Source organism: Coffea eugenioides, chromosome 7, assembly GCF_003713205.1.
Source record: "Coffea eugenioides isolate CCC68of chromosome 7, Ceug_1.0, whole genome shotgun sequence".
Lineage (NCBI taxonomy): Eukaryota > Viridiplantae > Streptophyta > Magnoliopsida > Gentianales > Rubiaceae > Coffea > Coffea eugenioides.
The window spans coordinates 29,443,349-29,470,205 of record NC_040041.1 but is presented as its reverse complement, the minus strand read 5'-3'; the positions used below and the strand labels follow the sequence as shown (position 1 = coordinate 29,470,205).

General features: G+C 39.0%; 3 protein-coding genes across 3 annotated transcripts; 1 reads left to right on the top strand and 2 right to left on the bottom strand.

Annotated features, from left to right (window-relative positions):
• Positions 1-742: 742 nt before the first annotated feature.
• Positions 743-3,686, top strand: LOC113777636 (60S ribosomal protein L44). Its single transcript, XM_027322790.1, has 4 exons — positions 743-851; positions 2,593-2,772; positions 3,006-3,080; positions 3,270-3,686. Exons 1-4 carry the CDS (start codon positions 849-851, stop codon positions 3,327-3,329), a joined length of 318 nt encoding a protein of 105 aa, XP_027178591.1. The 5' UTR covers positions 743-848; the 3' UTR covers positions 3,330-3,686.
• Positions 3,687-11,707: 8,021 nt separating this feature from the next.
• On the bottom strand, positions 11,708-12,980 carry LOC113777210 (probable LRR receptor-like serine/threonine-protein kinase At3g47570). Its single transcript, XM_027322246.1, has 2 exons — positions 12,407-12,980; positions 11,708-12,093 (listed from the first exon to the last, which is right to left on the bottom strand). Exons 1-2 carry the CDS (start codon positions 12,978-12,980, stop codon positions 11,708-11,710), a joined length of 960 nt encoding a protein of 319 aa, XP_027178047.1.
• Positions 12,981-13,616: 636 nt separating this feature from the next.
• On the bottom strand, positions 13,617-15,641 carry LOC113777209 (putative receptor-like protein kinase At3g47110). The gene has a single exon (XM_027322244.1). It carries the CDS (start codon positions 15,639-15,641, stop codon positions 13,617-13,619), a length of 2,025 nt encoding a protein of 674 aa, XP_027178045.1.
• Between the last annotated feature and the right edge of the window lie 11,216 nt (positions 15,642-26,857).

Below are 26,857 nucleotides of genomic sequence, written 5' to 3'. Positions count from 1 at the left end.
GCCACTCTTGAAGTTTCTGCTCTATTTCCTTCTTTGTGACAATATTTTTTGTGCCTTTTTGCTGCAAAATACTTATTCTTAATTTCCCTTCTTGTTGCAACCAATCTCTCAAAATTTTTGCTTATTTAATACTTCTTGCTACTAAGTTGGACAAGAATTGGTACTTATTGCATTTACACCTCCTCATATTCTAAGTTTAATATTCTATCTTATTTGTGCTTTTTTCATGCTTCAAAATTCATAAATCAAATTGCATAAGGGTAATTGTGGAAAGAGAATATAATGTCTCTCCTTCAATGCATTTGTTAATACTACTTTTACGCATAAGGACTGACAACATTACACAAATTGTAATTCTAAAGGAGTTAAGTAAGATTTCTAAAACTTTAAGAGTGCTGGATCACATTAGATAACCTTAGGAAGGTTTTTGAAGCTAACCCAAATTTAAAACAATAAGAGTATTAAATATCACATTCCTTTTTTCTCAATTACATTTATTCCTTTAAAAAAGTTGACTTTCTCAAAATTTTGATGCAAAAAAGAAAAGAAAAGAAAAGAAAAGAAAATTCAAAGCATCATGTTCCAAGGTTTATTCTCTTAGCCACAAAGCCGGTCCATTAACAATTGACCCACATCATTTAAACAACTACCTTGAAACCCATAGCACTTGGCCGGCCCATAATTAAAAAAAGCCCGTTCCACAATAATAAAGCCCTCAAACAGAAACCCTAACAGTTTACTACGTTATAAGCAGTCTCCGCAGATTTAATTTGCTAGGGTTTTCTCAGACGGTCATAATCCCAAATTCCTAGAGCTCACTCTTGTGCGTCCTCTCTCCGCCGTCCAAAATGGTAAAACCTTAATCTCTGTCTACGCTTTCATTCGACTCCTAGGTCTTGTACGTTTACTCGATTTATGGTTTTTTGGTTGTATTTTGGTGTTCTTTTTGGTTCTCCTGTGAAGAACTTTGGGAACTTTGGTAGAACTTAATAGTTTAAAGTGGAGCATTTAATAAATTGGAAATTAGATGGTAAACGCCTAATCTGCCAGTGCTTTGTAAGTTTTTGTTGTATATTTTGGTGGTCTTCTGGGTTTTCAGGAGATGATTTTTTTGCTGTAGAAGTTGATAGTTTAAACCAGAGAAGCTGACAAAGTGGAGAAAAGATGGAAACTTTTTGGCCCTAGCCTTTCTGTTTTTGTTGCTTCTTTTTTTTGGTCGTAAGGAAGTTCGATATTTTCATGCCATTTTGTCGGCATAATTTTCTTATTGTTGGTTTTGGGATTTTTTACTTAATCCAGGAAAAGAAACAGAGCACCACACTGGGAAAGGATTTTAATTTGTGCTGTGGGCTTAGCCAACAGTTGTGATCGATTTTGGAAGAGATTTTTGTTGTATATTGTTTTTGTCATTTTTGAATCAATATAAGGATGCTTGTGATATTAATGTTTTAAGATTGTAGTGGAAAATGGATCTGTTCTCCGAGTGGAAAATTGAAAACATTAATATGTTTTCCTAGTCTGCTAGTTGGCCTCTTGAGATGAATGATTCTTTATAGCTAAAATGTGAACTTGCAAGCCAAAATGTTAATGCTTTTGTAGAGATGTTATATTTTTGGGTAGTGACAAAGAATATAAGACATTTAGGTGTCGGCGTGGTATCCTTTTCTGTTGCAATTCGACTTCTGAATGTCTAATATTGCTTCTTTTTATTTATTTTTCCGTCTTAAAGAACTTGAAGAGTTACTGCTATAGTACAATGTGTTTGGGTGTTTATTAGCATTAGTACTGAGATTTAAATGGACTACATAGGAAGTCAAAATGAAGTGAAAAAATTTTCTTGGTCTTACAGTTTATGTTTGTTTTCTTCTAAGAAGAATGAATGTACTTTGTTTCCATTTCCTCTATGCATTTTTAGGTGGTAACAATTGATAATGGATATATTTATGAACACTAATGTGTGCATGTATGGATTGCCTATAGATAAGTAGAAAGAATTCCATGTTTTTTAAGACTGGAGGTGGTATGCCAAATATTTTGCTTTAGGAAATTGCCCCAGGTGTAAGTTTTTGGTTGTCTTTGTTCTTGAATGTCTCTGTTTGAATGCTTAAACACAATGTTGTCATTAGAGCTGTGATAATGCTTTGGTTGGGGTCTTATAACCTTTGTAAACTAATTTCCCTGCAAAGCTTGATATTTTAATCTGGAGGAAAATCAAATTTTCAGATTTTATTTTCAAGGTAATTACTTTTGATATCATTTTACTTTCCCAAACCTGAATAGTTCAGACTTTTGCATCTATGTATAGTTTACCTTTACTTGTCTCAATATTTGAGTGGCTTAAGATCACATATGAAAGATTGCTGCCATATTTTTTGTTTGTGGCATTGGAGGGTCTAATTAAGCATCTTCTGTTCTCTCATTTAGCTTTAGATTGCATTTCAGAGATTGCTGCTGTGCTTTTTGTTTGTGGTATTATAGGGTCTAACTTAAGTATTTTCTTTTTGTTCATTTAGTTATTCCAGGTGCTCGATTTTAGCATGGTGGTTGTATTATAATGCCTGATTTAATTGTTGTACTCCTGGGCACTTGCAGGTTAACGTTCCAAAGACAAAGAAGACATACTGCAAATCCAAGGAGTGCAAAAAGCACACCTTGCACAAGGTTACACAGTATAAGAAAGGGAAGGATAGTCTTGCTGCTCAGGGAAAGCGTCGTTATGATCGCAAACAATCAGGTTATGGTGGACAGACCAAGCCCGTCTTCCACAAAAAGGTAAAAAAATGGTGATCTCAAGTATATAAATGTCCAGGATAAAGACAATGAGGTTGAAGACTTGGGAAACTAAATAATCATAGAATAAATTCATTAGTTAGTGTGTGGATCTGCAATTTTCAAGAAAAAAAAGAAAACAATGTTAAAAAAGAGATACGTGGGTCTTTATTTGAGTGGACTATTTAGAAAGATGATTTCAGTAGTTGACGGCTCAGTTTTTGTATTCTAACTAGGCCAAAACTACAAAGAAGATTGTGCTAAGGCTGCAATGCCAGGGTTGTAAGCACGTTTCACAGCACCCTATCAAGGTTGGTCTCTTTTTTTCCCCCTTTTTTAAGATTTTTTTTTTCACTCATAAACTCCTCACCCTTTTCTTTAGGTGTCAATTCATTTTAATGTTCTCCCCTTCCCCCAATTTTTTCCTCTCCACTTAAAACACTTCCCCCAATCTTTTCCTCTCCACTTAAAACACTCATTCTCTTGAAAATAATCTGCAGAGGTGCAAGCACTTTGAAATTGGTGGTGATAAGAAGGGAAAGGGGACCTCTCTGTTCTAAGAAGCTGGAGAATGCCGTTGGAATGCTTTTGTTTTGTAATCTTTCATTTTGTTCGACTATTTTAGAATATTTATCATCTTATATGGATTTGACGTTAAGCTGTTCTAGCAAGTATTGAGTTGTTTGTGGAGGATGGTTCAACTCAGTCCTTTGTCCGCTATGATTCATGATCAGTGATTTTAAGCTTCTTCTCGTGTGTTTGCTTTAGGGCAATTATATAGTTCATAGTTGTAGTCCTTGCTGTGCATACTTCGTCGGCGTGGGAGTTGGATTCTTTCTCTCTCGGGGATATAATTGCTGGTAATATAAAGTCGTTGAGGGTGAAAGGTGCTGATTTGGTGGCTTTCTTCGTTTTCATCGTTGATTTTTGGTCTGAATTGTCTTTTAATGACTCCTTGATGATGGTAAGTTCACAGGGTGAGTTGTATGGGATGTCTGGTACTGTATACCAATAGCTTGTTAACCAATTGGAGGGATGCAGCCGAAGCTCTCTATATACGTATAATAATTTGGCCATCGATCTATGGAAATATCGCACTCCATTTTGGCCCTTTGAAATGGTCATTGTTTCAATTAAGCCCTTCAACTTCTGTCTTTTGAGTTGACGACTTCGACTACAACAATATATACATATATATATATATATATGCTTATCTGAATTTCGGGCTTCTCGTCTGCCATGATTCTGAGGTAGTTTTAGCTGTTGACACCAGTTAGGCCATTGATGACATATATACTACACAGAGAAAAGTGACCATGACAAGTGCTTCTGAAGCAGCCATTGGCGGGTGCAGGGCGGGAATGGCTGCCTGTTTTACTCGTTTGTTTGCGTATGTATTGATTGAAGTTTTGTTGACCTATCCAAAATAAATAAAAATTCGGCATTTTCTTTTCATCTATAGTTAAGACAATACACAACCCTGTTCAATAATAGTTCCCCAAAAAAAAAAAAAAAAAAACTTGTTCAATAGTATCTACCTAAAGCCGCATCAGTGGATGTTCAAAAAAGTGTGAAATTTGGGCCATGCGCAAATTGGGGCGGGCTGGAACTTAACACAGTACAAAGTATTCCAGTGTTGTTCATGGTATATGAAACTAAAATTGTGGCTGTAACTTATGGTACAAATTTAATCTAACTTGTTTGGATTGTAATTTTTTTCAAAAAATTTTTACGTTTTTCATGAGTATATTTTTCAGTTATTTTTTTATTTTATATACATTAAATTGCTACAATACATTTTCCTACGAAAATTCTAGAAAATAGCAATCGAAATGAGTTGTAAGTTAGGAAGCTTCCTGCATAATTATCAAAAATACATTTAGTTTTGCTACTCTTTTTTTTAATTCTTATTCTTCTATTAAGTATATTATGTGGTGATTTTATATCCTAGTAGATTCTTATTTACCTAGTTTATTAACTTGTAGAAAAAGGGCTTGTTGGAGTCTTTTTCTAAAATAGTTTAAAATTTAAAGAGGCTGTTGAGGGTCTGTACAAACTCCTGCAGTATTTAGCTTGTGTTTTACATTATAATTTAGTTGTAACTTGCATAATACTTAGAGCTAGCAATAAGGCCCAGGGGCCAGGTCCCATTTAAATGCCCATGCCCACACCTAATTTAGGTGGGATGAATTCTGAAAATTTGGGATGTGGGTTTGATGGGATTGGGACTGTAATATCCATTTATTTGATGCGTTTGTTTTGATTCTTTTAGGTAGTCCAAAAGTACCATATATTCTAAATTTTTCTATTTTTATTTCTTTTTTTTCTCTTGTTTTTTTTTTCCTTTGTCCTTTACTTCCCGAAAGCCTCACCACTCCAATTCTATGCTGGCTGTTGTCTCTTTAATAACGGCAATCGGACTAAAACCTGCCACAGTTCCATTTAAAACATTTTTCTAGATTACAAACATATTTCTTCTCCATTTTTCATTTATAATTTTAATGTTCAATCAAAAGCAAAATTGTTGGATGAAGCCTTAGATGGCTGCATTGCAAGGAGGCAAACTTTAGAAAAAAATAAAGATGAAAATTGAAAGGAAAATAAAAAGATAAAAAGGAAAGAAATGGAATTTTGAGATAAAATTTAAAAAAGGTTAGCAAAAATCTCTTGTAAAATAAATTTTAATAAACTAAGAGTAATTAAACAAAAAAAAAGTAACGAAGCAAAAGAATAAAAATGAATGAAAAACTTAAAAAATTAATAGAAAGTTTATTGGGCTTGTAATTAATGTGAAATATGATCTTTTTTTGGTATTATAAAAAAAATTTTAAGTTGGTGATTAGACACACCTCATTTTGATTTTCCATAGAACAGTCCATCTTGTTAATTTTTTGGGTCCAATAAGTCAAGGAAAACAGTAAGTAGAATTCGGCAAAAAAAATATTTGTTTTGAGAAATTATTGCGCGAGAAATGAAAGATAAGTATATATTTTTTAGGGAAAATCATTCAAAATGTCTCGTGCATTTCACCAAATGAATTTTTTTATCCTTTATTTTTAAAATATTAACTTTACGTTCGTTACAAATTTAAATTAGCAAAATTTGGTTTCAATCTAAGTTTTTTTTATCACTTTTTAGCTTGAAATCACCATATAATACACATGCAGTCATTTTTTATGTACAAAAAGGTTATATCTCATTTTTTTAGTGACAAAAATGAATATAAATTGGGTCAGATCTCACTTTTTAGAAAAAAAAAAAAATGGTCCGGTTTATATTTTACTTCTTTAGGGAAAAAATGAATATGTATCGGGTCACTTGTTTAACTATAAATGAAATCTAACCTTTTTACCCCTAAAAAAATGACCATGTGTGGTTTACAAAAAACCAAGAGCAAAATATTTTTTTAAAAAGTAAAATGGGATTTATTAAGTATTTGGACAGCATCAAAATGGGTCTAATCCATTTTAGTCCCGCTTATATTGGTCTCATGGCCTTTATGGGACTGTTTAGGCATAGGCTCATACTTTACAATCCCCCAACTAAATCTTGCTTATCCCGCCCATTTGCCATCTCTAATAATACTTTAATTTTTTAAATATATTTTTGTGTTCATTAATGTTTCAATTCTGTTTATGCAAGAGAGAGCTTCGAAATTAAAGTTGAACAATCAGTGTTAATTCAGTAATTTTTAAAGTTGCACTAAAGAGTGATAAAGTTAAGGGTATGCTGCAACTAATATCAAGTTTGGTATATTCAAAATTTTAGAAGTAGGACACAAGGATTGCTTCGAGTAAATAATTGATTAAGTGAGTCACGAGAGCTTGCCAATCCTCTCCTCAACCTCAAATTGAGGTGGCAAACCAACCCACTTAACTAAATTTACCCATATCCGTCCATGAATAGATGGGTATGGGTATCTTAAATTTTTGTATATGGGTATAAATGGGTTACCCAATAATACCCATTTATATGGGTATATGGGTATATGGGTATGGGTATAAATGGGTATTATTGAGTAATCCATCAAACCCAATTAACCCATTTAGAATTCTCTTCTCCCACCCATTTTTTTTTCAGATTTTTCATTTTGTCATGATGTTAACTACTTTTGTTTCATTATTATTATTATTTGTTGGTTTTATCTTATTATTTTATTTTCTCTTAGTTTGTTAACTTGCTCATTTTTCAGCACTACCAATTTATGATAAGTTTTAGCCTTTTTTCTTATCTTTCTAAAATGGAATTTTAAATTTATATATGAAAAAATGTTAGGGGTTTAAAATTTTTGGATTAAGTTTTTATATTAACTTTTATAGTACTTAGTTCAAATTTTTATATTCTTATTATTCAATTATTAAATAATATGTAATTTTACGACATAGAGTATAAATGGAAAAAAAATTGGTAATTAGATTTATTGAACATTATAAGTAAATATTTAAAACTAATGATAGGTACAAAGAGCGGTATAAATTGATAACTTAGTTTGCAAAAATGAATTTAAATGAGTTTACAAAAAGTTAAAATAAATGGGTTATAAATGGGTAATTGGGTTACCCAATTCATTTTTTAACTTACCCATTTATACCAATTTAATTAAATGGATATAAATGGGTTGACTTACTTATACCCATTACCCATTTTGCCCAATTCAAACCTGCCCAAGTTACCCATTTTGACACATCTAACCTCAATAGATCCATTTTCCACAACACAAGTCCTTAACATTGAGTTTTAAGGTTGCCAATGATTTCTTTGGGAAAAAGAAAAATGAAAAGCATTATCCTTTAAACAGAAAGAACCAAAAAAATAAAAAAGAAATCATCTTGGCATGATGAGCTTGTGAAAATGTTGTTGGATCAATGTACTATATGGTTTGTGGAAAGTGGATTTTATGGCATAGGATTGGATTGCAATTACTCAGATTTAAGATACTTAATTAAAAAAATCCAGTTTATGAGCCCTCCAGATTTGTTTGTACAGCTTTGGGTTCGTTGGGCACAAACAAGGGTCTCGGTGTTTTTCATGAGAACATATTCAAAACTTAGAAAGGTATTTTCAGACAACAGCAGGGTGAAGTCGACGATGATAACAATTTCGTGGGGTGACCAACCCACCCAGCCGTTTAGACAAGTCAATTGGACGTCTTTTTTTTGGGTAAAAGTCAATTAGACGTTTGTTTTATATCTTTTAATTCCCCTTTGAATTTTAGTGATCCTATCTTTCCTAGTTTTCAGTTTTTTCTTTAATTTTGCTAATTTTTTATATAACAATTTCTTCAATTTTTTTTAAATTATTAAAATATATTAAATGATCAGAGAGCTTATGAAATGTTTGGAGAATTATTGGGTAGAGGTGGGATCAACTAATCAACATCCACTACTTAGAGATAATTTTTTTTTCAAGTGTGAGCTTTTGAATTCAAAACTTTTTACTTACAATTCCTTGCATCGTACCACTCAACCTAATCCAATACTCCCCACTACTTAGAGACATGTTAAAAACAAATAAATGAATAAAGTACATATGAAGCAGAAAAAAGATAGGGGTTAGACTATTATAAATAACTTAGATATAAGTCATATGTTGTAACACCCCAATCCATTCCAATAAGGGTTTTGTAATCATTGTTACTAGGATTTTTCTTACCACCGTATAGCTTTGAGACTTAAATATTATGTTCATTCTTTCATACTATTATAAAACAACAAAATGAAGAGAGAGAGAGAGAGAGAGAGAGAGAGAGAGAGAGAGGTGAAACAAGCAAGGAAAAAGTAGAGAGAGGAGAACTGAACTTTGAAAGGGTTTTTTCTACTTTATATATAGACCAAATCCTTCACTTTTATTACCTTTTGTTTTTTTTTTGGGTTCTTGGGAGGCTAATCTAGCTTGATATCTATTCGTTCTATTACCTTTTTGCTTTTACAATATTAGTTAGAATGCTCTAACTATAAGATTATGTCCGTATGCATGGTTTAAGAAGTGTTGTATGCATGGTTTAAGAAGAAAATAACAGCAAATCATGGTAAAAGCTTTATTTTCTTTTTCTAAATGTATAAGAGAAACGGAAAATTTTATGTTGATTTGGAACAACTACTAAGCATGGCAAGTAGTTGTTTTCCAACCAATAAAAAGGTTTCATGTGGATATAAGAGGGCCTCATTTCATTTCATTTAACTATGTGATTTAACAAGTGGAACCTTATATATCCAAGCGGAGTTTTTCTATTAGACCTAAATCAACTACTAGGCATGTGTAGTAGTTATTCTAAACCAACATAAAATTTTTTCAATTGTTTTTAAATTACCAAAATATCTTAACTGAGAGCTTATGAAATGTTTGGAGAATTATTGAGTACAGGTGGGATCAAGTGATCAACATTGACTACTCAGAGATAATTTTTTTTTAAGTGTGAGGTTTTGAATCCAAACCTTTCTACTTACAATTCCTTCCACAGTGTCACCCAACCCAACCCAATCCTCCTTCATTACTTAGAGACAAGTTAAAAACAAATAAATGAATAAAGTAGATATGAAGTGGAAAAAAAGATGGGGGTTGGATTATTATAAATAACTTAGATATAAGTCATATTTTGTAACACCCCAATGTTAAACTAATTATGTATATATGAATGTACTACGTAGTAGAAATCTAAATAAACTTATCTAACCATTGTTGTCAAGCACATGTTGATTCCTCCATGTCTTTTTAACCCTTTCTTGTCTATTCTAACAAAACAAAAATATGCAGAAAAAGAAATTAGAGTAAGGAGTTTCTAGCCTATACCTAACCAAAGAGTGTGTGTTGATGGAATACCACAGGTTATTTATAGACTAGGCTAGAGAACCTTACTGACAAATACCAAAATCTCTGGATTTCCTTCCATCAAGAAAATCTTGCCATAATCCATAACCTTTTCTAACTAATTAAAAATTTGATTAGTTAACTGATTGAATAAGATATCAATTAGTAGAAAATACCAATCAATCATTAACAAATGGAAGATATTAATTAATTATTGACAAAATGTCAATCAATTAATCAGGATATCAATCGCTTTAGAATCAAATCATGTGGCTTACAATTGCCTCTAAAATAGGCAAGTCTTACATTCTCCCACTTGATTTACATGGAATAGTCAGATAGCTTATGAGTGACTAGTAACTTAAAAATGGCCATAAGTCTTGTTTGTCACTCACCAAATTCAACAATTATGTAACAGTTGCTTAATCAGAAAATAATAATACATGAATCATGGCAGTTTTTCTCTCATGGCAAACACTTCCTTCCATGTATTATACTTTCTAATCAAGTGCTTTAAAACCACTTTATGAATAACTTCATATAAGTTTTCAGGATCCAACTTAATGGATTACATGATCTTTACTTTATACATGAACAACAATGTGCACAAAATCATGTAAACATAAGTATCTCGGGTGTCTAGGCAATAACAAAAGTTTGAGAATAATAGCAAAATGCTAAATGAACCAATGAGTTCCATATGAGTTATTTGATCATTAACAACTCAGCTGGCAACCTTGTGACGACCCCACCTCCTCCTAGGGCATACCCAAGGGTTTGACGGACCGCCTGCCCAATTCTTACCAGGACTCACTACATTCACTACGTCAAATTCTCAAAATAACCATTCAAGCCTCCATATGAGCATTGGAGTTCTACAATTCAACTAATAATTCAAGCTTAATTACAAACCAAAAGTGAAACATAAGATATACCACCAAATATCAATATACAATCTGTCTTCTGATGATGCAAGTGAATGATCTACATACTTATTTAGAATAACAAATGCAAAATCCAGAACAAGATAACCTGATCATCCAACCAAGCCGCACCCACTGCCGGGCAACCCAGAGTCCATTTTGCATATACTCATAATTACGACTTCACCAACTTAGCCAGGTGAATTTTTCGATCCCAAGCAATTGCAAGCAAGGAACATTTTTCTGATGTTTCAGCAGGTATAGTTTCTACAGCTACACAAATTCTTCATGAAAGCAACACTTAAAAAATGAATATCCTAACATATGCTTCCAGACATACCAGTTGAAGGACCGAGCAAATCAGACGTGCATTTCCAAGCAGCATAAGGCATCGAACCATCCGCAACACCATCAGAACCGATAACATTATTCTAAACTATATATACCTTCGTGCAGCACATATTTAACATTAAATCTTCCTAGGCTAGCAAAAAGAGAACTCAGAATTGAATCAATTGATAATTGTAAATCTTCAAATTAATTCATGTTAATTCATGTAAGTTTTGGAAGTTAGGTTTATATTCCTGTCTTTTAGCTTTTAATAAAATTTGGAGCTAGCATCCCTTCCTTCTCATGTACAGTGTTTGCCGATATAAAAAACACTTGTTTAACATTAACATATTAAAATTTACAAAATAATCAATTTTTAATAGTCCTCATAAAAGGTTAATGGGTAATAAAAAGTAATTTTTAATCATCTATAGATAGTAAAAAGTGAAAATTAAAACAATACTAGTAGTTGATCTTGTTTATTACAATTTACTACATAAAAATTGAATTTATGCGAATTCTAGTATGTTCACATGTCTCTTACTAACTAGTAAGAAAACATCTAGTATTTTGTAATATGGCAGAGTTTGTCAACAATTTATTAACAGTGAAACTAAATAATAATATTAAAGGAAAATAAAAATAAAATAGATTAACCATTCCAATAACAATAACGAAAGAAACGTAGTAGCATGAATGAAAACCAAAAGGGGAAAAAATGAAAGAAAGAAAAGAACGATGAAGAAGAAGAAAAGAGAAAAAGGGAAATAGGAACAAATATAATTAACATAGCAAAGGTACCATGGTCCAAAAATATCAAACTCGGCTTGAGTGCTTACAAAACTTGTACAGTTGGGAGTTTTAAACTTTTAATGTATTTAACCATAATAAAAATCAGGAAAAAAACCACTCTTGATTTTAGTCAATTCATTTACAACATCTTTTGTCTCCATTCGTTCTCCTGGTACTTGTGAAGAGCATGAAAGTCCAATGGTGAACAAAGCGAGAAGGTGTTGATTCATTTTATCTTCCCCTTCTCCTTCTTGCACAATTTCAGACTGATAATTTTCTGCTTCTCTTCGAAGAAGCAAGGGATCCACAATCTTCCACAATTGTGGCAGTGCTATCTTGACATAATCATGGTGATTAAATCCATCATTGAATAAATCATCCGTTGGTCTCTTTCCGGTTAGCAGCTCCAGCAAAAGTACTCCATAGCTATATACATCACCAAGAGTTGAGACTTGGCTTCCCATCCCATACTCTACAAGATAATCAGTGTCAAAGTGGACTTAGAAAGGGCAAATTTAGCACTCATATTAATGTAGAAAAGAAGTTCAAAATGGTCAGTTAAGTCTACGAAATAATATAAGACTCTTCAAGAACAAAATCAACTTGGAAAAGCTTTGTTGTATCCATGAAGGAGTTTGATTTAATAGTCGGGGCAAAATTTCCTTAACGAAAGTGATCCCAAACGTATCAAAGCAAAGCAATCTTGAGTGCATTTTCCTAACAGTTTTGCAGCTCACGTATGATATTTATCTAGAAATTTGGGCAAATTGAACCAGTATTAATACCTGGAGCTGCGTAACCAATTGATCCCCTTATGCCAATGGAACTGGAAGTATTGTTAGCTTTTTCTTGGAGAAGCCTTGCCAATCCAAAATCAGCGACACAACCGATTAAGTTTTCATCTAGAAGGACATTAGACGGCTTTAGATCACAGTGGACGATTGGAGTTTCAGCTTCATTATGAACATAATTTAGTGCAGAAGCCACATCAATTGCAACATTTAACCTTTGAAGCAAATTCAAAGTGTTATCTGATCTGTTATGCAACCACGTATCCAGATCCCCATTCGACATAAATTCATAGATCAGAGATTTAAATTCCCTTCCTTGATAATCCTGGCTTGAACAGCAAGTTACTACTCTAACCAAATTTCGATGTCTCATGTTTCTTAATGCTCTGCACTCAGCCACAAAACTCTTAGAAGCTCCATTTTTCTGGAGGTCAAAGACCTTAATTGCAAATGATCTTTGTTCTTGTGAGTTTAATATTCCTTTGTATACTGATCCAAAAGTTCCTGAACCAATCAGGTTCTCATGGGAAAACCCTTCTGTTGCTTTGTGGAGTTCACGGTAAGACATCATAATCATTGAGAAATTTTCTATCAGTATCATGGATGAATTCCTTGTCTTTCTTCTGCAATATACCATGTGAGGATGGTCAAATCGGCTCGGGTATCCCGAAGGCCCATACACCCCGCGGGTCAGATCCCTGATAGTTCCACCTCGGACATCTTTGTGACCGACGTGGACTTCGACTCTTGTTCTCACTTCGGTAGGAACTGTAGCTCACACCACCGAGGTGATGCCTAAAGGTTGGACAACTGGGAAAGTATTGGATGTGACCTCTGATGCACGCTGACGTATGACTGGCGGTTACTCTGACACACTGCCCTTCGCAGGGTCCGGTAAAATCGCTGTGATACGCTATCCACATCAAATTTCTAGGGACCTACATCCGCAGTCTCTCTCTCTCTCTATTGTCTTGTATAAATAGCATGAGCTTCCACTGAGAAGGGGGATGCAAATTCTCTGGTAAAAAAGGCTACTATTAATCTCCCCACATTATTCCTATATTTACTAACTTAAGCTTCGGAGCTACACCGGGGAATTCCCCCCCCCCCCCTCTTCTTGTAACTTGAACAGGTGATTCCATTGTGGTGACCTCTTCAGCCAAGTAGACTTTCTGACCTCCAGTCCACCTCGTCGAATCAAAAATCACCTCTTCACCATGCAAAAAGAGACCAAAGCTACAAAGATAATTCCAAGAGCAACAATTAAGGATATGAATCTGATTGGAAGAGGCTTTCTTCTTTTCCTTGATTCATCAGGGCATGATGGTAACTGCAGTTCAGGTATACCACCACAAAGTCCAGGAGGATTTCCAACCAATGATATTAAGCTTGCATTCTCAAAGATTCCACCGATTGGTACCTTGCCTTCAAGGTTATTAAAGGACAAATTTACAAATTGCACATTCAATAGTGCCTCGAGATCTTTGGGTATTTGGCCAGTGAAGTTGTTTCTTGACATGTCCAGTATTTGGATATCTTTCAAAGAAGCCAATTTTGCAGGGACTGTCCCATGGAAAAAATTGTCTTGCATACTAATGTATTCCAGGTCTGAACATTGTCCAATTGCATCTGGAACTTCTCCAGAGAATTTGTTGTGGGAAATATCGAACTTGTAGATATTGCTCATTTTAGATATTTCACCCGGAAGGGAACCAGAAAAAAGGTTGTTTGACAGATTCAGGTATAGTAAGGAGGACAGCAAACTGAATAGCTCTGTAAATATGATGCCATTGAGCTTATTGTTCGACATGTCTAGGTAACGTAAATGCTGAGAATTCCCAATAATTGGAGGTATACTGCCTTGCAATTCATTTGAAGACAAGTAGAGACCGTACAAAGTGCTGATATTAAACAAAGATGATGGTATCTGACCAGAAAAATGATTTTTGGCTAGATGCAACTCCTGCAACATTTGAAATTTACCCAAAAATTTTGGTATAGGACCTGAGAAAAAATTATTATCCATGGCCAGATAATATAAGTTATTTAGACCTCTGAGCCACAATGGAACTTCTCCCAAAATCTGATTCAATCCAAGATCAAGTTGGTCCAGCATGTTAGAGGAGTTCCATTTGAAAGCAGGCAACTTACCCCCAAAGTTGTTTCCTCTAAATAAAAGAGATTGTAGATTGCTGCAGTTCGATAAAGATGCAATAAAGTCCAAGTCTCCTGCAGAGTTGCATCCCAGAATATTGCCTCCAATACCTAGCCACTGAAGATTGTGAAGATTTCCAAAATTAGTTGGAACCTGTCCTTTCAACATGTTGTCACTAAGCTCAAGTTCTTCAAGCAAAAAAGCATTGGCAAGGGAAACTGGAATAGTTCCCTCGATTTGGTTGCCTCCCAAAAGAAAATCTTGAATATTAGGCAGTGTGAGGCCCATATTTGCTGGCAGATTCCCCTGAAGTATATTGCTTGATGCAGAAATGCAAGCCAGAGTTGATATATTGTAGATAGAGGATGGAAGCGTACCTGATAAATAATTGGCATCAACACCAATGGAATATAAGCTTGTCAATTGGCCTAATTCTTGTGGTATAGGACCCTTCAAATTATTGTAGGACAAATAGATTTGTCTCAGGGATGTAAGATTCCCAAAGGACCGAGGAATCTCTCCTGTCAAATTGTTTTTACCAAAAGAAAGTCCTTCAAGATTCTTTAGTGAATCAAGCTCAAATGGGATTCCTCCGACTAGTCGATTCAGTAATGCATCAATGACCTTCAGCTGTATGCAATGGCTAAGGTTTACTGGAATTCCTCCTCCAAATGAATTATTTGTGAGATTAAGATATCTTAACCGTGTTAATTGTCCAACTTCTTCGGGAATTTCACCATAAAATCTATTGTGCCTAAGGTTAATGAACTTCAGGAAGGTTAAGTTACCTATATGCGAAGATACATATCCAAACAAGTCCTGTCCGAGTAGATTCAAGCCTGAAACTCTTTGGTGTTTGCCATCACAAGTGACTCCTTGCCATTGACAATGGTGCTGGGAATTATTCCATGACCTCAGGACTCCATTTGGATCTTGTGAAATTTTATCCTTGAAGTCCAGAAGTGCAAGGAGATCAGTCTCGTTTCCTAAATGTCTTGCCGCTGAAGTGCCTTGTGACTGGTTGAACGCAAGTATCAGAATCATGAAACAGAGACTTGATGACCGAAATCCCATTGAACTTCTGCTTTGATCACTCGTCGTTAGTTTTTTCTTGAACTAGCTTGTTTGTACAGTTCAGAGAGGATTGGCCTATTCCTGAATAAACTGCTACTGCAGCATTATTTGTGCAGGTCCTACTATATTTTCAGGTATATCTTTGGTACACAATGGATTTCAATCAATGAATCACAGCTGAGATAGATTTGGGATTTTGTTCTTCATGTTCATGTTTGATCTACAGTAGGTAACTAGTGTTGTTAATGTGAAACTGCTTCAGTCGTAACCTGTATGACTAATTGATTTTTTTTTTTTTTTGGGTTTTGCCCAACACTTTTTTTCCAGTCAATGGTACGCAAGTTTGTTAAGAAGATTGATAATGTTCTTTAATACTTTTTTTAGCATTTACACTAATGGCGTATTAAAAAAATTGTTCTTAATTTTAAGCTACCGTTTACCTAATAAATAATTTTAAATAGTGAATCCAAATAAAAATGGCTCAGCTTTGGGTACTCATACCATGGGAGGCAGAGAAAGAGGAAGCAAAATCAAAAGAAATGACGGCCAAAAAGTCAACACAAGACTTCACATATTCTTTTTGGGTAAAATAGTCAATTTCATACCTAAACTTTGTTACTAGTGCCGATTTAATCCCTAATTTTAATTTCTAACCAATTTCATAGTTGAACTTATTTCACAGTTCCAATTAAGGACCTCCGTATTGAAATCACTATTTAAACTAATCTGGTTTCTAATTTAATAACTAAACAGGAATATTATGGGAATGTTATTCACAGAACTGTAATAAAAAGTAAATCGTGTAAAAAACAACCAGATAAAACTTTGAAATCGTATAAAAATCACTAGATAAAACTTTTTAAAGTTTAATATTGTGATTTTTTACACAATTTACTTAATTTATTGCAGTCTCATGAGTGACATTTTCAAAATACTCCTATTTAATTAACCAATTAGGAGTTAGATCGATGTAAATGGTGGCGCCGCCATAGAATTCTTTAATTGGAATCGCAAAATAAGTTTTGCTATCAAATTGGTTTAGAATAAAAGTTAGGGGCTGAATTGACACTAGTGAAAAAGTTTTGCTATGGAATCGGTGATTTTCCCACTCTTTTTGTCATTTCAAGACTACGTGAAGTAAAACTTGTAGCATTGCACATTTGCACGTCCTTTCAGCCGGCCGTCGAGGTCGAAAATGTGAAAGTTTGAAAGCCATTGCTCTTTTACGTGTAAACAGAGTTTGCCATCCACGCAATAATAGACGGCAGAGAATGATCAGGAGAATGTATTGACCAGAAAACAAACGCTAGTGTTATTTTCAAATATTTTCCTGTCCGAACCAATTAAGGGATGATCAAGAGAATGTCTTTGACCAAAATATAAGGTCAGTGTTATTGTCGAAGCTATTATTTTCTCGTCAGAGCAAATTTACTCTAAGGACCAAATTGCCCTTTATGGTGAAAATCCTTCCCTTGTGATTATATTGCATTGGCTCTCATCTTTCTTTCATATAGTGGTTTGAGTTTGTTGTGTTGCTGAAATAATGGTGGCTGTGATTTTTGGGTTTTAATGGCTTTGCTGGAGTTTTTGATTTGAGAATTGGTGCTGAAATTATGGTGGCTTCTGATTTCTGGATTTGAATAACTTCATTGGAGTTTTTGATTTGAGAGATGATTGATCTAAAACTTTTTCGTTTGGTTTGCACCAAAGCTACCAAATGTACAGATTCGTTGTGCAAGTGATTTGCTTGTTGACTGGATTTCCGCCTTGGAGATCTAACTTTACTTTTCAATCTAAAAGTAATGAATGTGCAAATTATAGCAGAGGATTTGGAAATATTGCATCATCATCGGATTTAGAAGGCGATAACCACCTCGTTGGAGAGGATGACTGCAATTGTTTAGTGCGACACTAAGTAAGTAGAAGGATGGAGAAAATGAACTGTCTTGTGGATCCAATAATTTATGTGACGTTGTGTTGTTTAACATTTAAAAACAAGATTAAAACCAAAAATTGGTCCAATTTAGTGGACGCTAAAGGAAAAGATTGCAAGTAAAATATATAGAATTCAAAACCTCCTATTTATAAAACAAAAAAAAGTAACATCATACAAAATTGAATTCCAACTTTCCTACTTTTTAATCTGTATCTTGTTTATCATGGAGTAGATTGCATATTAGACTAATAGAATTACTAAACCAGGCAAGTAAAGGTTGTGAGAAAAGAAGTGACTTATCAAATAGAGGGTATAAAACTCAAAAAAAGAAAAAAAAAAAAAGGAGGCCTTCCCAATGACCTAAACAACGACGACAGCATGACATGCACTCCGAATTTAGCAATAGTCTTAGTGGAACCAACGTCCTAGTTCTCTGCAGTTGGCCTATTCAAAGTTGGTTTAAGAATGATGTACTATACGACGAAAAGTTACTTTTTCAAGTGTTAAAGTTGAAAATAAAGAAATGTTGTGTTAATATTTCTCAAGATGGACGTTCTAAAAATCACTGGAGTTGGTGAAATGGTCAGAATAGAGATTTAAGAGTTTTCTCCGTTATTAAATCAAAAGTTTGAATTTTAAATTTGACAATTGAGGATCGGAAAAGTGTGCAAAAGGAATAGAAGAGTTTAAAAAAAAGATTACAAAAAAGGTGGATGAAGAGGTTATTTTTCGTCCCGCTGGAGTAAGTCACCCGAACTGGAGAAGTAATTTTATCTTGGGCAGCTCTCTTGGACGGGGTCACCTGCTTGGGTAATAAGAGGGGCTGAATCCCCTGATATAACTCCGAAGCTCAAGTTAGTTCGGTTGTAAGGAGGTAGTATAATTGAAGGGAGTAGTATGTTACCAGAGAATCGGTCATCCTCCCTTTCTCAATAGAAATGTTGAGAATTTATAGAGGAAGGATAGGAGAGAGGGACTGTTGTCACGAGTCCCTAGAGATCTGAGATGGTCAGTGCATCCGGTGGACTTGACCGATCTTTATGAGATGTGAGGGAACATCTGTCAGGTTCAGGCGGCGTATCAGAGCAGCCTTCCCAGGTGTCAGATGTGTCAGGAGTCACATCGTACCTTTCTGCAGTTATCAAAGGCTCAAGCATCACTTCGGCTAATGATCTTAGCCGGAGTGGTAAGGAGGTGGGTTCCAAACCAACAGGTCTTGCCGAGGTGGCACTTCGGGAGGCACTCGAGCCGAAATGACCATCCTCACTAAGCCCCCCAAGCTTCGAGAAGAGCGAGGTCGGGGCCTCCCGAAGTCGTCACTTCCCGAAGCTGACGCGCGTGTAGAACACGGAACAATGCAAGGACACGTCACGACTGTGTAGATGTGACTAGGGGAAGGTGAAACGGCGACTGGCAGCTTTAACGTCGGATCAATACGATCGACTGTCAGGTGAACAGCACCTTCATTAATGAGGGGAGAGAGAGCTTTAGAGAATCCCAAAGATCGCGTCTCTTCGGTTCCCCCCCTTGTTGCCTATAAATAGGGGTTTCTTTTCACCGTTCAATTCTTTACCAAAATTTGAAATCACCTCAGAGCTCTGTCCATTTGCTTCTTCACTTCGGCAATCTTTCCAACTTACATCTTCTTCAGCAACTTCTTCACTTCGCATCTTCTAAGTAAGTTCACTTCTTCTTTCTGTATTAATGGCTAGAACAGCTCGCACACACAAAGAGACGGTGAGGCCCGACTTCACCGAGGCAGAGAGGCCCGGCCCTTCCGAGGAGAGAACTGCATCTAACGCCGAGGAAGGAGGTGCGGAAGCTTCTTACCGAGCCCGGGGAGGAGGTGCGGAGACATCTCGCCGAGCTGAGTCTCCGGAGGAACAGGCCGAAGAGATTGAGGTCGAGCCCGAGGTCTTGTACAATGATGACCTCGGGAATGAAGTTCCTAGGGACGAAGGTGTACAGGAGCCCTCCACTCCTCCAAACGTGGCAACGCTGAACTATGGTCAGATGCCGGCCTTCATCAGTGCGATGGACCAAGATTCCATAGCCGCGGTGATCCGCAAGTACCCGTGGAGGAGGGATTACAGTGTCTACCTGCCGCGCCCACATCAGTCCGCCGCTCTGCCTCCAAAGGGTAGGGTAGCCATCTACATAGAACAGCTGGAGGCCGGGCTCAGGGTGCCAACTACAAGGTTTCTTCGGGACTGCCTGAGGTACTGGGGGGTGAGGATTACTCAACTCACCCCAAATGCAATTCGCATCCTCGTCGGCTTCCAGCTACTCTGCCGACATCAGGAGATAGAGCCGAACGTCAACCTCTTCCGCCGTTGTTACTCACTTAAGAACAGCGGGAGCGAAAAGGGGTGGTTCTACTTCGGGAACAAGGTCCCAAGGTTGGTATATGATTCCCCGAGCTCAATAAAGGAGTGGAAGAGGAACTTCTTCTTCGTCCCGGCTGAGGACTTCCCCAGGGGATTCTGGTGGAGACCTCCCACTTCGGTCAAAGAAACCTCCCCGGGCAAATTGGAAGAACGCAACTGCCAAAAGTTGACTAGGTCGGGCCTGAAGATTAACTGTTGGGACTTCCCCGAAAGAGTGCTCGTGAAGGGCGAACTCAGCCGAGCCTTGATCAGCTCGGACTTTCCCGTCCTCATCTCCACTAGGCTTCATATACCTTGTACTTTTCCATTCCTGACTTTCTTGTTTATTTTCCTTGAATTCTAACTAACTTCATTTCGTGCTTTGCAGTAATGAAGGTTTCCGACCTGATTACCTTGGGAGAGGTCGAGGTGGCAAAGAGGCCAGCAAAAAAGCCAAGGACGCCGGTGAGTCCTCTTCCAGGCCGGCTAAGAAGACCACTGCCGCGGCAGGCACTCGCGAACCTGCCGTGGTGATTATAGGCGAGGGGTCGCATACCTCGGGCACGCCGGGAAGATCCAAAGCGTCCATTCCAGTGGGAGTTCCATCTCATGGAGTGACCATAGCCTCTCAACCTCGGGGCCGGGGTCGCGGTGCGACCGTTGTCCAGGGTGACTCTATCGCGGGGAACTCATTATTCAACCTCCACCACGTGCCCTCTGTAGCAGCCGGGGAGGACAAGAGGCACTCCGGAGCACAATTTTGCCCGGAGTGGTCGGTCAATGTCAATGACCGCTGCAAGAATCCCCAGGTCGCGCACGAGCTCCTGGTGAATTCAGTCCTGCCACGAGACAACACTTACACTAGAAAGCTCAATCTGGCTGAACTGATGCAGGGTGCCTCGGTCTCCTGGGCTTCCACCACGGCGTTCCTTGCCGAGATGTACCAACGCTTCGGCGATTTCGTAGAGACTTATGAATCACCTGCCGAGCTCCAGAAGAAGATCGCCGATCTGGAAGGGAAACTAAAGGCCGCCGAGCTGGAACGGGACAAGGCCACAGCGGCAAAGAAGAAGTTCGAGGTCGCCAATAACTCCCTCTTGACTGCCCTTGATGAGGAGAAGAACAGGAGAGTTCAGGAGGAAAAATCAAACAAGGAGGCCATCGATCAAGCGGGGGTTACTGCCGTGGTGGCCTTCCGGAAGTCAGAATCATTTACTCACGAACTCGGCGAGCTCACCAGGCCAAGTTTCATGTTCGGCTATACCTCGGCCATTAAAGAGGCAGCGCCCTTCCTTACCTCTGAACAGTTGGAGTCCCTCCAAGATGCTCAACATTACAATGAGGACGCCAAGGAACTGTACGACCGTATGGCTGAGGGCATCCAAGATGGGAAAGACTTAGCCGAGGTCCGTGCTGAGTTCAACAAATGGCTCCAAGAGTTTGATTTAGAAGAGGAGGGCAGTGAGGAGAACCAGGCCGGCGGAGGAGATGGACAGCAGGGGACCGAGGCAGGGTTGGTGAGACTATGGGAAGCCAGAACCCCGGAGGAGATGCTTAGAAGCATCTATTTTTGCAATAGGCGGGCCGAGGTCGTAGATAACCTCGGCCATTAGCTCTTGTAATTGACCTCGGCCTCTTGCTTTTCGTACTTCAATAAAGTTAGCTCTTTTTTAGTCTTGCATATTTTTACCTTCTTTTCAATTGAGTTCAGTGGCCTCCCACTCTCCCAGCTCGATGGCCCACTTGGTGAGGCGTCCAGAGGCCTCCGGTCGCGATAGGACCTGCCGAAGTGGTTGGTCTGTCCTCAGGCAGACGTGATGGGCCAAGAAGTAGGGCTTAAGCCTACGAGCTGCATGAATTAAGGCCAGCACAAGTTTCTCCGCCTGAGTGTACCTGGTCTCCGGACCTCGGAGGACTCGGCTGACATAATAAACAGGTGTTTGGACACTTTCCTCCCTTATCAGTACGGCACTCACAGCTTCAGCGGCAACAGATAGGTACAAGATTAACTTGTCCCCCGGGCGAGGTGAAGTGAGTGTTGGGAGGTGGTTGAGGTACTCCTTCAGCTGCTCAAACGCCTGTTGACACTCTTCAGTCCAGGAGAAGTTGTTGGCCTTTTTGAGGACTTTGAAAAATGGCAACGCCTTCGAGGCTGAATGCGATAGGAATCGATTCAGGGCGGCCAACCGCCCCGTCAACCTTTGGACATCGCGGACGCACCGAGGTGAAGACATCTCTTGAATTGCTTTCACCTTGTCTGGATTTGCTTCAATACCTCGCCTGGAGACGAGGTAACCCAAAAACTTTCCCGAAGTGACCCCCAGGACACACTTCTTGGGGTTTAGCATCATCCGCGTCTTCCGAAAGACTTCCAGGACTTCTTTCAGGTCGGCAAGGAATGTGGAGGTCGTCCGAATTTTGAGGAGGATATCATCTACGTAGGCCTCAACCATCCGGCCGATTTGAGACTTAAAGGCTTGGTTTACCAAGCGTTGGTATGTGGCCCCGGCGTTCTTCAATCCGAAAGGCATAGTGGTGTAACAATACGTGCCTCGGTCAGTGTAGAAGGCGGTCTTCTCCTGGTCTTCCGGGCTCATCCCGATCTGGTGATACCCCTTGAAGGCATCAAAGAAGCAGATGACCTCATAACCCATTGCTGAATCCACCAGGGTATCAATCTTGGGCAATGGGTAGCAGTCCTTGGGACAAGCTTTGTTGAGGTCGGTGAAGTCGACGCACATTCTCCAAGCCCCCGTGTCCTTCTTTACCATAACCGGGTTGGATAACCAGGTCGGATATTGGACCTCCCGGATGATCTTTGCAGGGAGGAGCTTGTCCACCTCTTCGCCAACAGCTCGGCTACGCTCAGGGCCGAGGTGCCTTCTTTTCTGCTTGACCGGGCGGATTTGGGGATCGACGTTCAACTCATGTATCATGAGGTGATGCGGGACCCCTTGAACCTCCTCTGCGGCCCAAGCAAAGACGTCCCGGTATTCTCTAAGGAGGCTCACCATACCTCTTTTGACAGGACTGGGCAATCGGGTACCGACGCGAATCGTTTGATCAGGCTTTGTGGGGTCCAGAGGGAATTCTTCCACCTCATCCCCAGTCTCCAGCCTCGGGATCTTCTCAGCTCGCTGAGGATCGATGCTATCTATAGAGAGGATATTTGACCTCCTCTCGGGCCTTGCTCCGGAGGTGGACGGGGAGGCTGCTTGTAGAGTGGCGAGGTAACACTCCCGGGCAGCGCAGACGTCGCTGCTGACCTCGGCTACCCCCTCGGGAGTAGGGAACTTAAAGCTGAGGTGATAGGTGGAGTATACTGCCCGCAAAGCATTAAGTGTAGGTCGGCCTAGGAGTAAGTTGTATGGGGAGTCAGCCTTGACCACCACGAAGTTGACGGGGATGGTTCTGCAGCGGGGGTGACGCCCTACAGTTACTGTCAAAGTCACCATCCCTTCGGGGTACACAATGTGTCCCCCGAACCCGACAAGAGGAGTTCTCACCGGGGTCATGCTCTCCCTGGCCAGTTTAAGGCTCTCAAAAGTACGGAGGTACATGACGTCAACTGAACTCCCCGGGTCAATGTAAACCTTTTTCACGATGTAATTATTGGTGAGGACTTCAATCACTAATGCTTCATGACTGCTGGAGGCAGTTGGGACCGGGTCGCTAGGCCCGTAAGTAATCACTTCGGACAGGCAGGAGCTGGACTCGGCCTGATCCGGGTTAGCTTGCCTGTAGGTCCTCTTTCGGGAGTTTTGGCTGTCTCCTCCCGTCGGACCTCCGGCAATGGTATTGATGACCCCAGCTATGTTGGGTCCATATCCTAATCCTTGACCTGAGGATCCGTCTCCGGGTGGCCTCTTCGACTCCCTAGGATCCTCAGGAGGTCGGCAACTAGTTCTCGATGTCCGCCTCTCATCTTGACGTTGGTCACCTCGTCTATCACGTCGATTCTCTTCACGCGGATGACCTCCACTTCGGCGGATAAACTGCTTGAGGTGCCCTTGTCTAATGAGGTTCTTGATCTCTCTCTTGAGATCGTTACAGTCCTCGGTTTCATGTCCTATATCTCGGTGATATAAACAATAGAGGGTCGAGTTCCTCTTGTCCCTGCTGCTCTGCATCTTGGGGGGTGCCTTTCCCAGGTTATTTTGTTCCATTACGGATAGCACCCGAGACCGGCAAGTGTTCAAAGGTGTTAGTTTGGATTCAGGAATGGGTGACTTTCCTTTTGAGATCCTGTCGAACAGACTCCTGCGATCTCGGCCGGGGCTCTGGAAGCCGCTTCCTGTCCCCGCTTCACTTCGGCTAGGCTCCTTCCCTCTTCGGGCGTCAGCCCTCGGGCGAGCAGCTTGGACTTCTTTTTTCATGCGGTTGAGGTCCTCGGCCTGTATGCCCTTCTCGACCTTTAACCATAGTTCGTGGAGAGTGCGGGGATATTTTTTGTGGATTCCTGTGTTGAACACCCCGGAAACGAGCCCATGAGTGAAAGCGGCGATGGTGACCTGCTCATTGGGATCAGGTATTTGCACGCTCTCTTCATGGAACCTCTGAACATACGATCGAAGTGACTCACCCGGGTTTTGCTGCATGTTCAGCAGGTAGGCCGAGGTTCGGGTCGTAGGTCGGGATGAAATGAACCTGTGGAGAAATCTTTCTACCAGTCCTCCCAGAGTTGAGATGCTCCTAGGTTCTAACCCCCAGAACCATTTTCGAGCTGTCCCCTGGAGGAATACTGGGAAGGCTCGGCATATGACGGGGTCAGGGATGCAGTATAAGCGGAAGGCCGAGATGAAGGCGTGGATATGGTCCTCCGGATCACCCCGGCCATCATAGGATGGAATTGAGGGAAGCTTGAAGTTGGGAGGGAGCCTCTCCTCATTGATATCGTCGGTGAAAGGTGGGGCCCTCATGTAATTCGCCCTGGGTATCCCCAGGGGCCGAGGTTCCTCCTCAGGTCGTCGCCCCAAGAGTCCCCGGGAGAATGCCTTGGTCATTGAGGCTACCTTAGAGGTGGCCTTGGAGAATGCCCGTTTCGAGGCACTTCGGCTTAGGCGCCTTCCATCAGACTCTTCCTCGGACGAGTCTTCAGGAGACCCATCTGACTTCCTCTTGGAGGATTCAGCTTTTTGCTTGCCTTGCCTCTTCAGGTATCTCCCTAATTCCTCGAAGATGTTGGGATTCTCAGTAACAAACTCAGCCATACGAGAGATGGCTTCTTCGTTTGCGGGCTGGGTCCTTGGAGACCCCTGCCCTTCAGATATACCCTCTTGTTGGGCTGCATTACTTTGCTCAGCCCCAATAGTGAGAGCTTTTCTGCTCTTAGAACGCGTAGGCTTCATACTCTGATGTCTTTGCGTTCCCACAGACGGCGCCAATTGAAGAGGTTATTTTTCGTCCCGCTGGAGTAAGTCACCCGAACTGGAGAAGTAATTTTATCTTGGGCAGCTCTCTTGGACGGGGTCACCTGCTTGGGTAATAAGAGGGGCTGAATCCCCTGATATAACTCCGAAGCTCAAGTTAGTTTGGTTGTAAGGAGGTAGTATAATTGAAGGGAGTAGTATGTTACCAGAGAATCGATCATCCTCCCTTTCTCAATAGAAATGTTGAGAATTTATAGAGGAAGGATAGGAGAGAGGGACTGTTGTCACGAGTCCCTAGAGATCTGAGATGGTCAGTGCATCCGGTGGACTTGACCGATCTTTATGAGATGTGAGGGGACATCTGTCAGGTTCAGGCGGCGTATCAGAGCAGCCTTCCCAGGTGTCAGATGTGTCAGGAGTCACATCGTACCTTTCTGCAGTTATCAAAGGCTCAAGCATCACTTCGGCTAATGATCTTAGCCGGAGTGGTAAGGAGGTGGGTTCCAAACCAACAGGTCTTGCCGAGGTGGCACTTCGGGAGGCACTCGAGCCGAAATGACCATCCTCAGTGGACATCCTAAAAGTAGAAATATGATATTAATAATAGGATGAAGGGAAAAAAAAATCTTATTTATCAAGTCTGGAATGCAAAGTAACAACATTGTTAAAACAAGACAACTAAAGATTGCAAAATCTCTTTATAACATACTAGAATTCTGAGATTCATTATTGTTATGAAAAAAAATAAGAGAATAAGGACTGGAACCATTATCTTTTGTTGTCTATTGACACTTTAATAGAACTAGTAATGGAGCACGTACTTTGCACGTGGACATGATACATTTAGATTTTTTTTCTTTAAAATTTTTAGAAAATTAATTATTTTGAAGGAATAAATGTAATTGAGACAAACAAATGTGATATTTAATATTTATATTATTTTATATTTTTTCTGAACTTAGTTTGCCCTAACCAATACAAATGCACAAGTAATAAATCATTCTTTGTTCCAAGAGCACTTTTATTTTGTAATAGTATTAATATTTTTGTCTTTTGGCTAAATTTAGATGACCTAAATGTTCTTTTTTATGCCATTCGAGTTAAAATTTTTTTTTTTTAATAATTTGTTGCTCCCCTTTAAGTCATTCTATGAATTATTTACTAGTTTTAGTGAGATTTTCTAATTATTATTATTTTTTGTTGACGGTGGATTGTAAAATGATCTGTAGTGCTATTGCAATTATAATAGTATCTAAATATATTGAAATTTCATTGTTTGAATTTAAATAGCTTAATTTTGAAGAGAAATGTTTTGATTTGATGAAACTTATTTGTATTTCTCACTGATGACATGTTTAATGATTATAGAGTTATATGATTAAAAATTGTAAAACGTTAAAATTATTCATTATATAATAGTCAAGCTGACTTGCATATATTTTTATTCACCTTTGAAGTACTCCTTGAAATTGATACTCAAAGGGATGTTTCACCTTTGTAATTATTATTATGATTGGCATTGATGAATATAATATTCATTAGTTT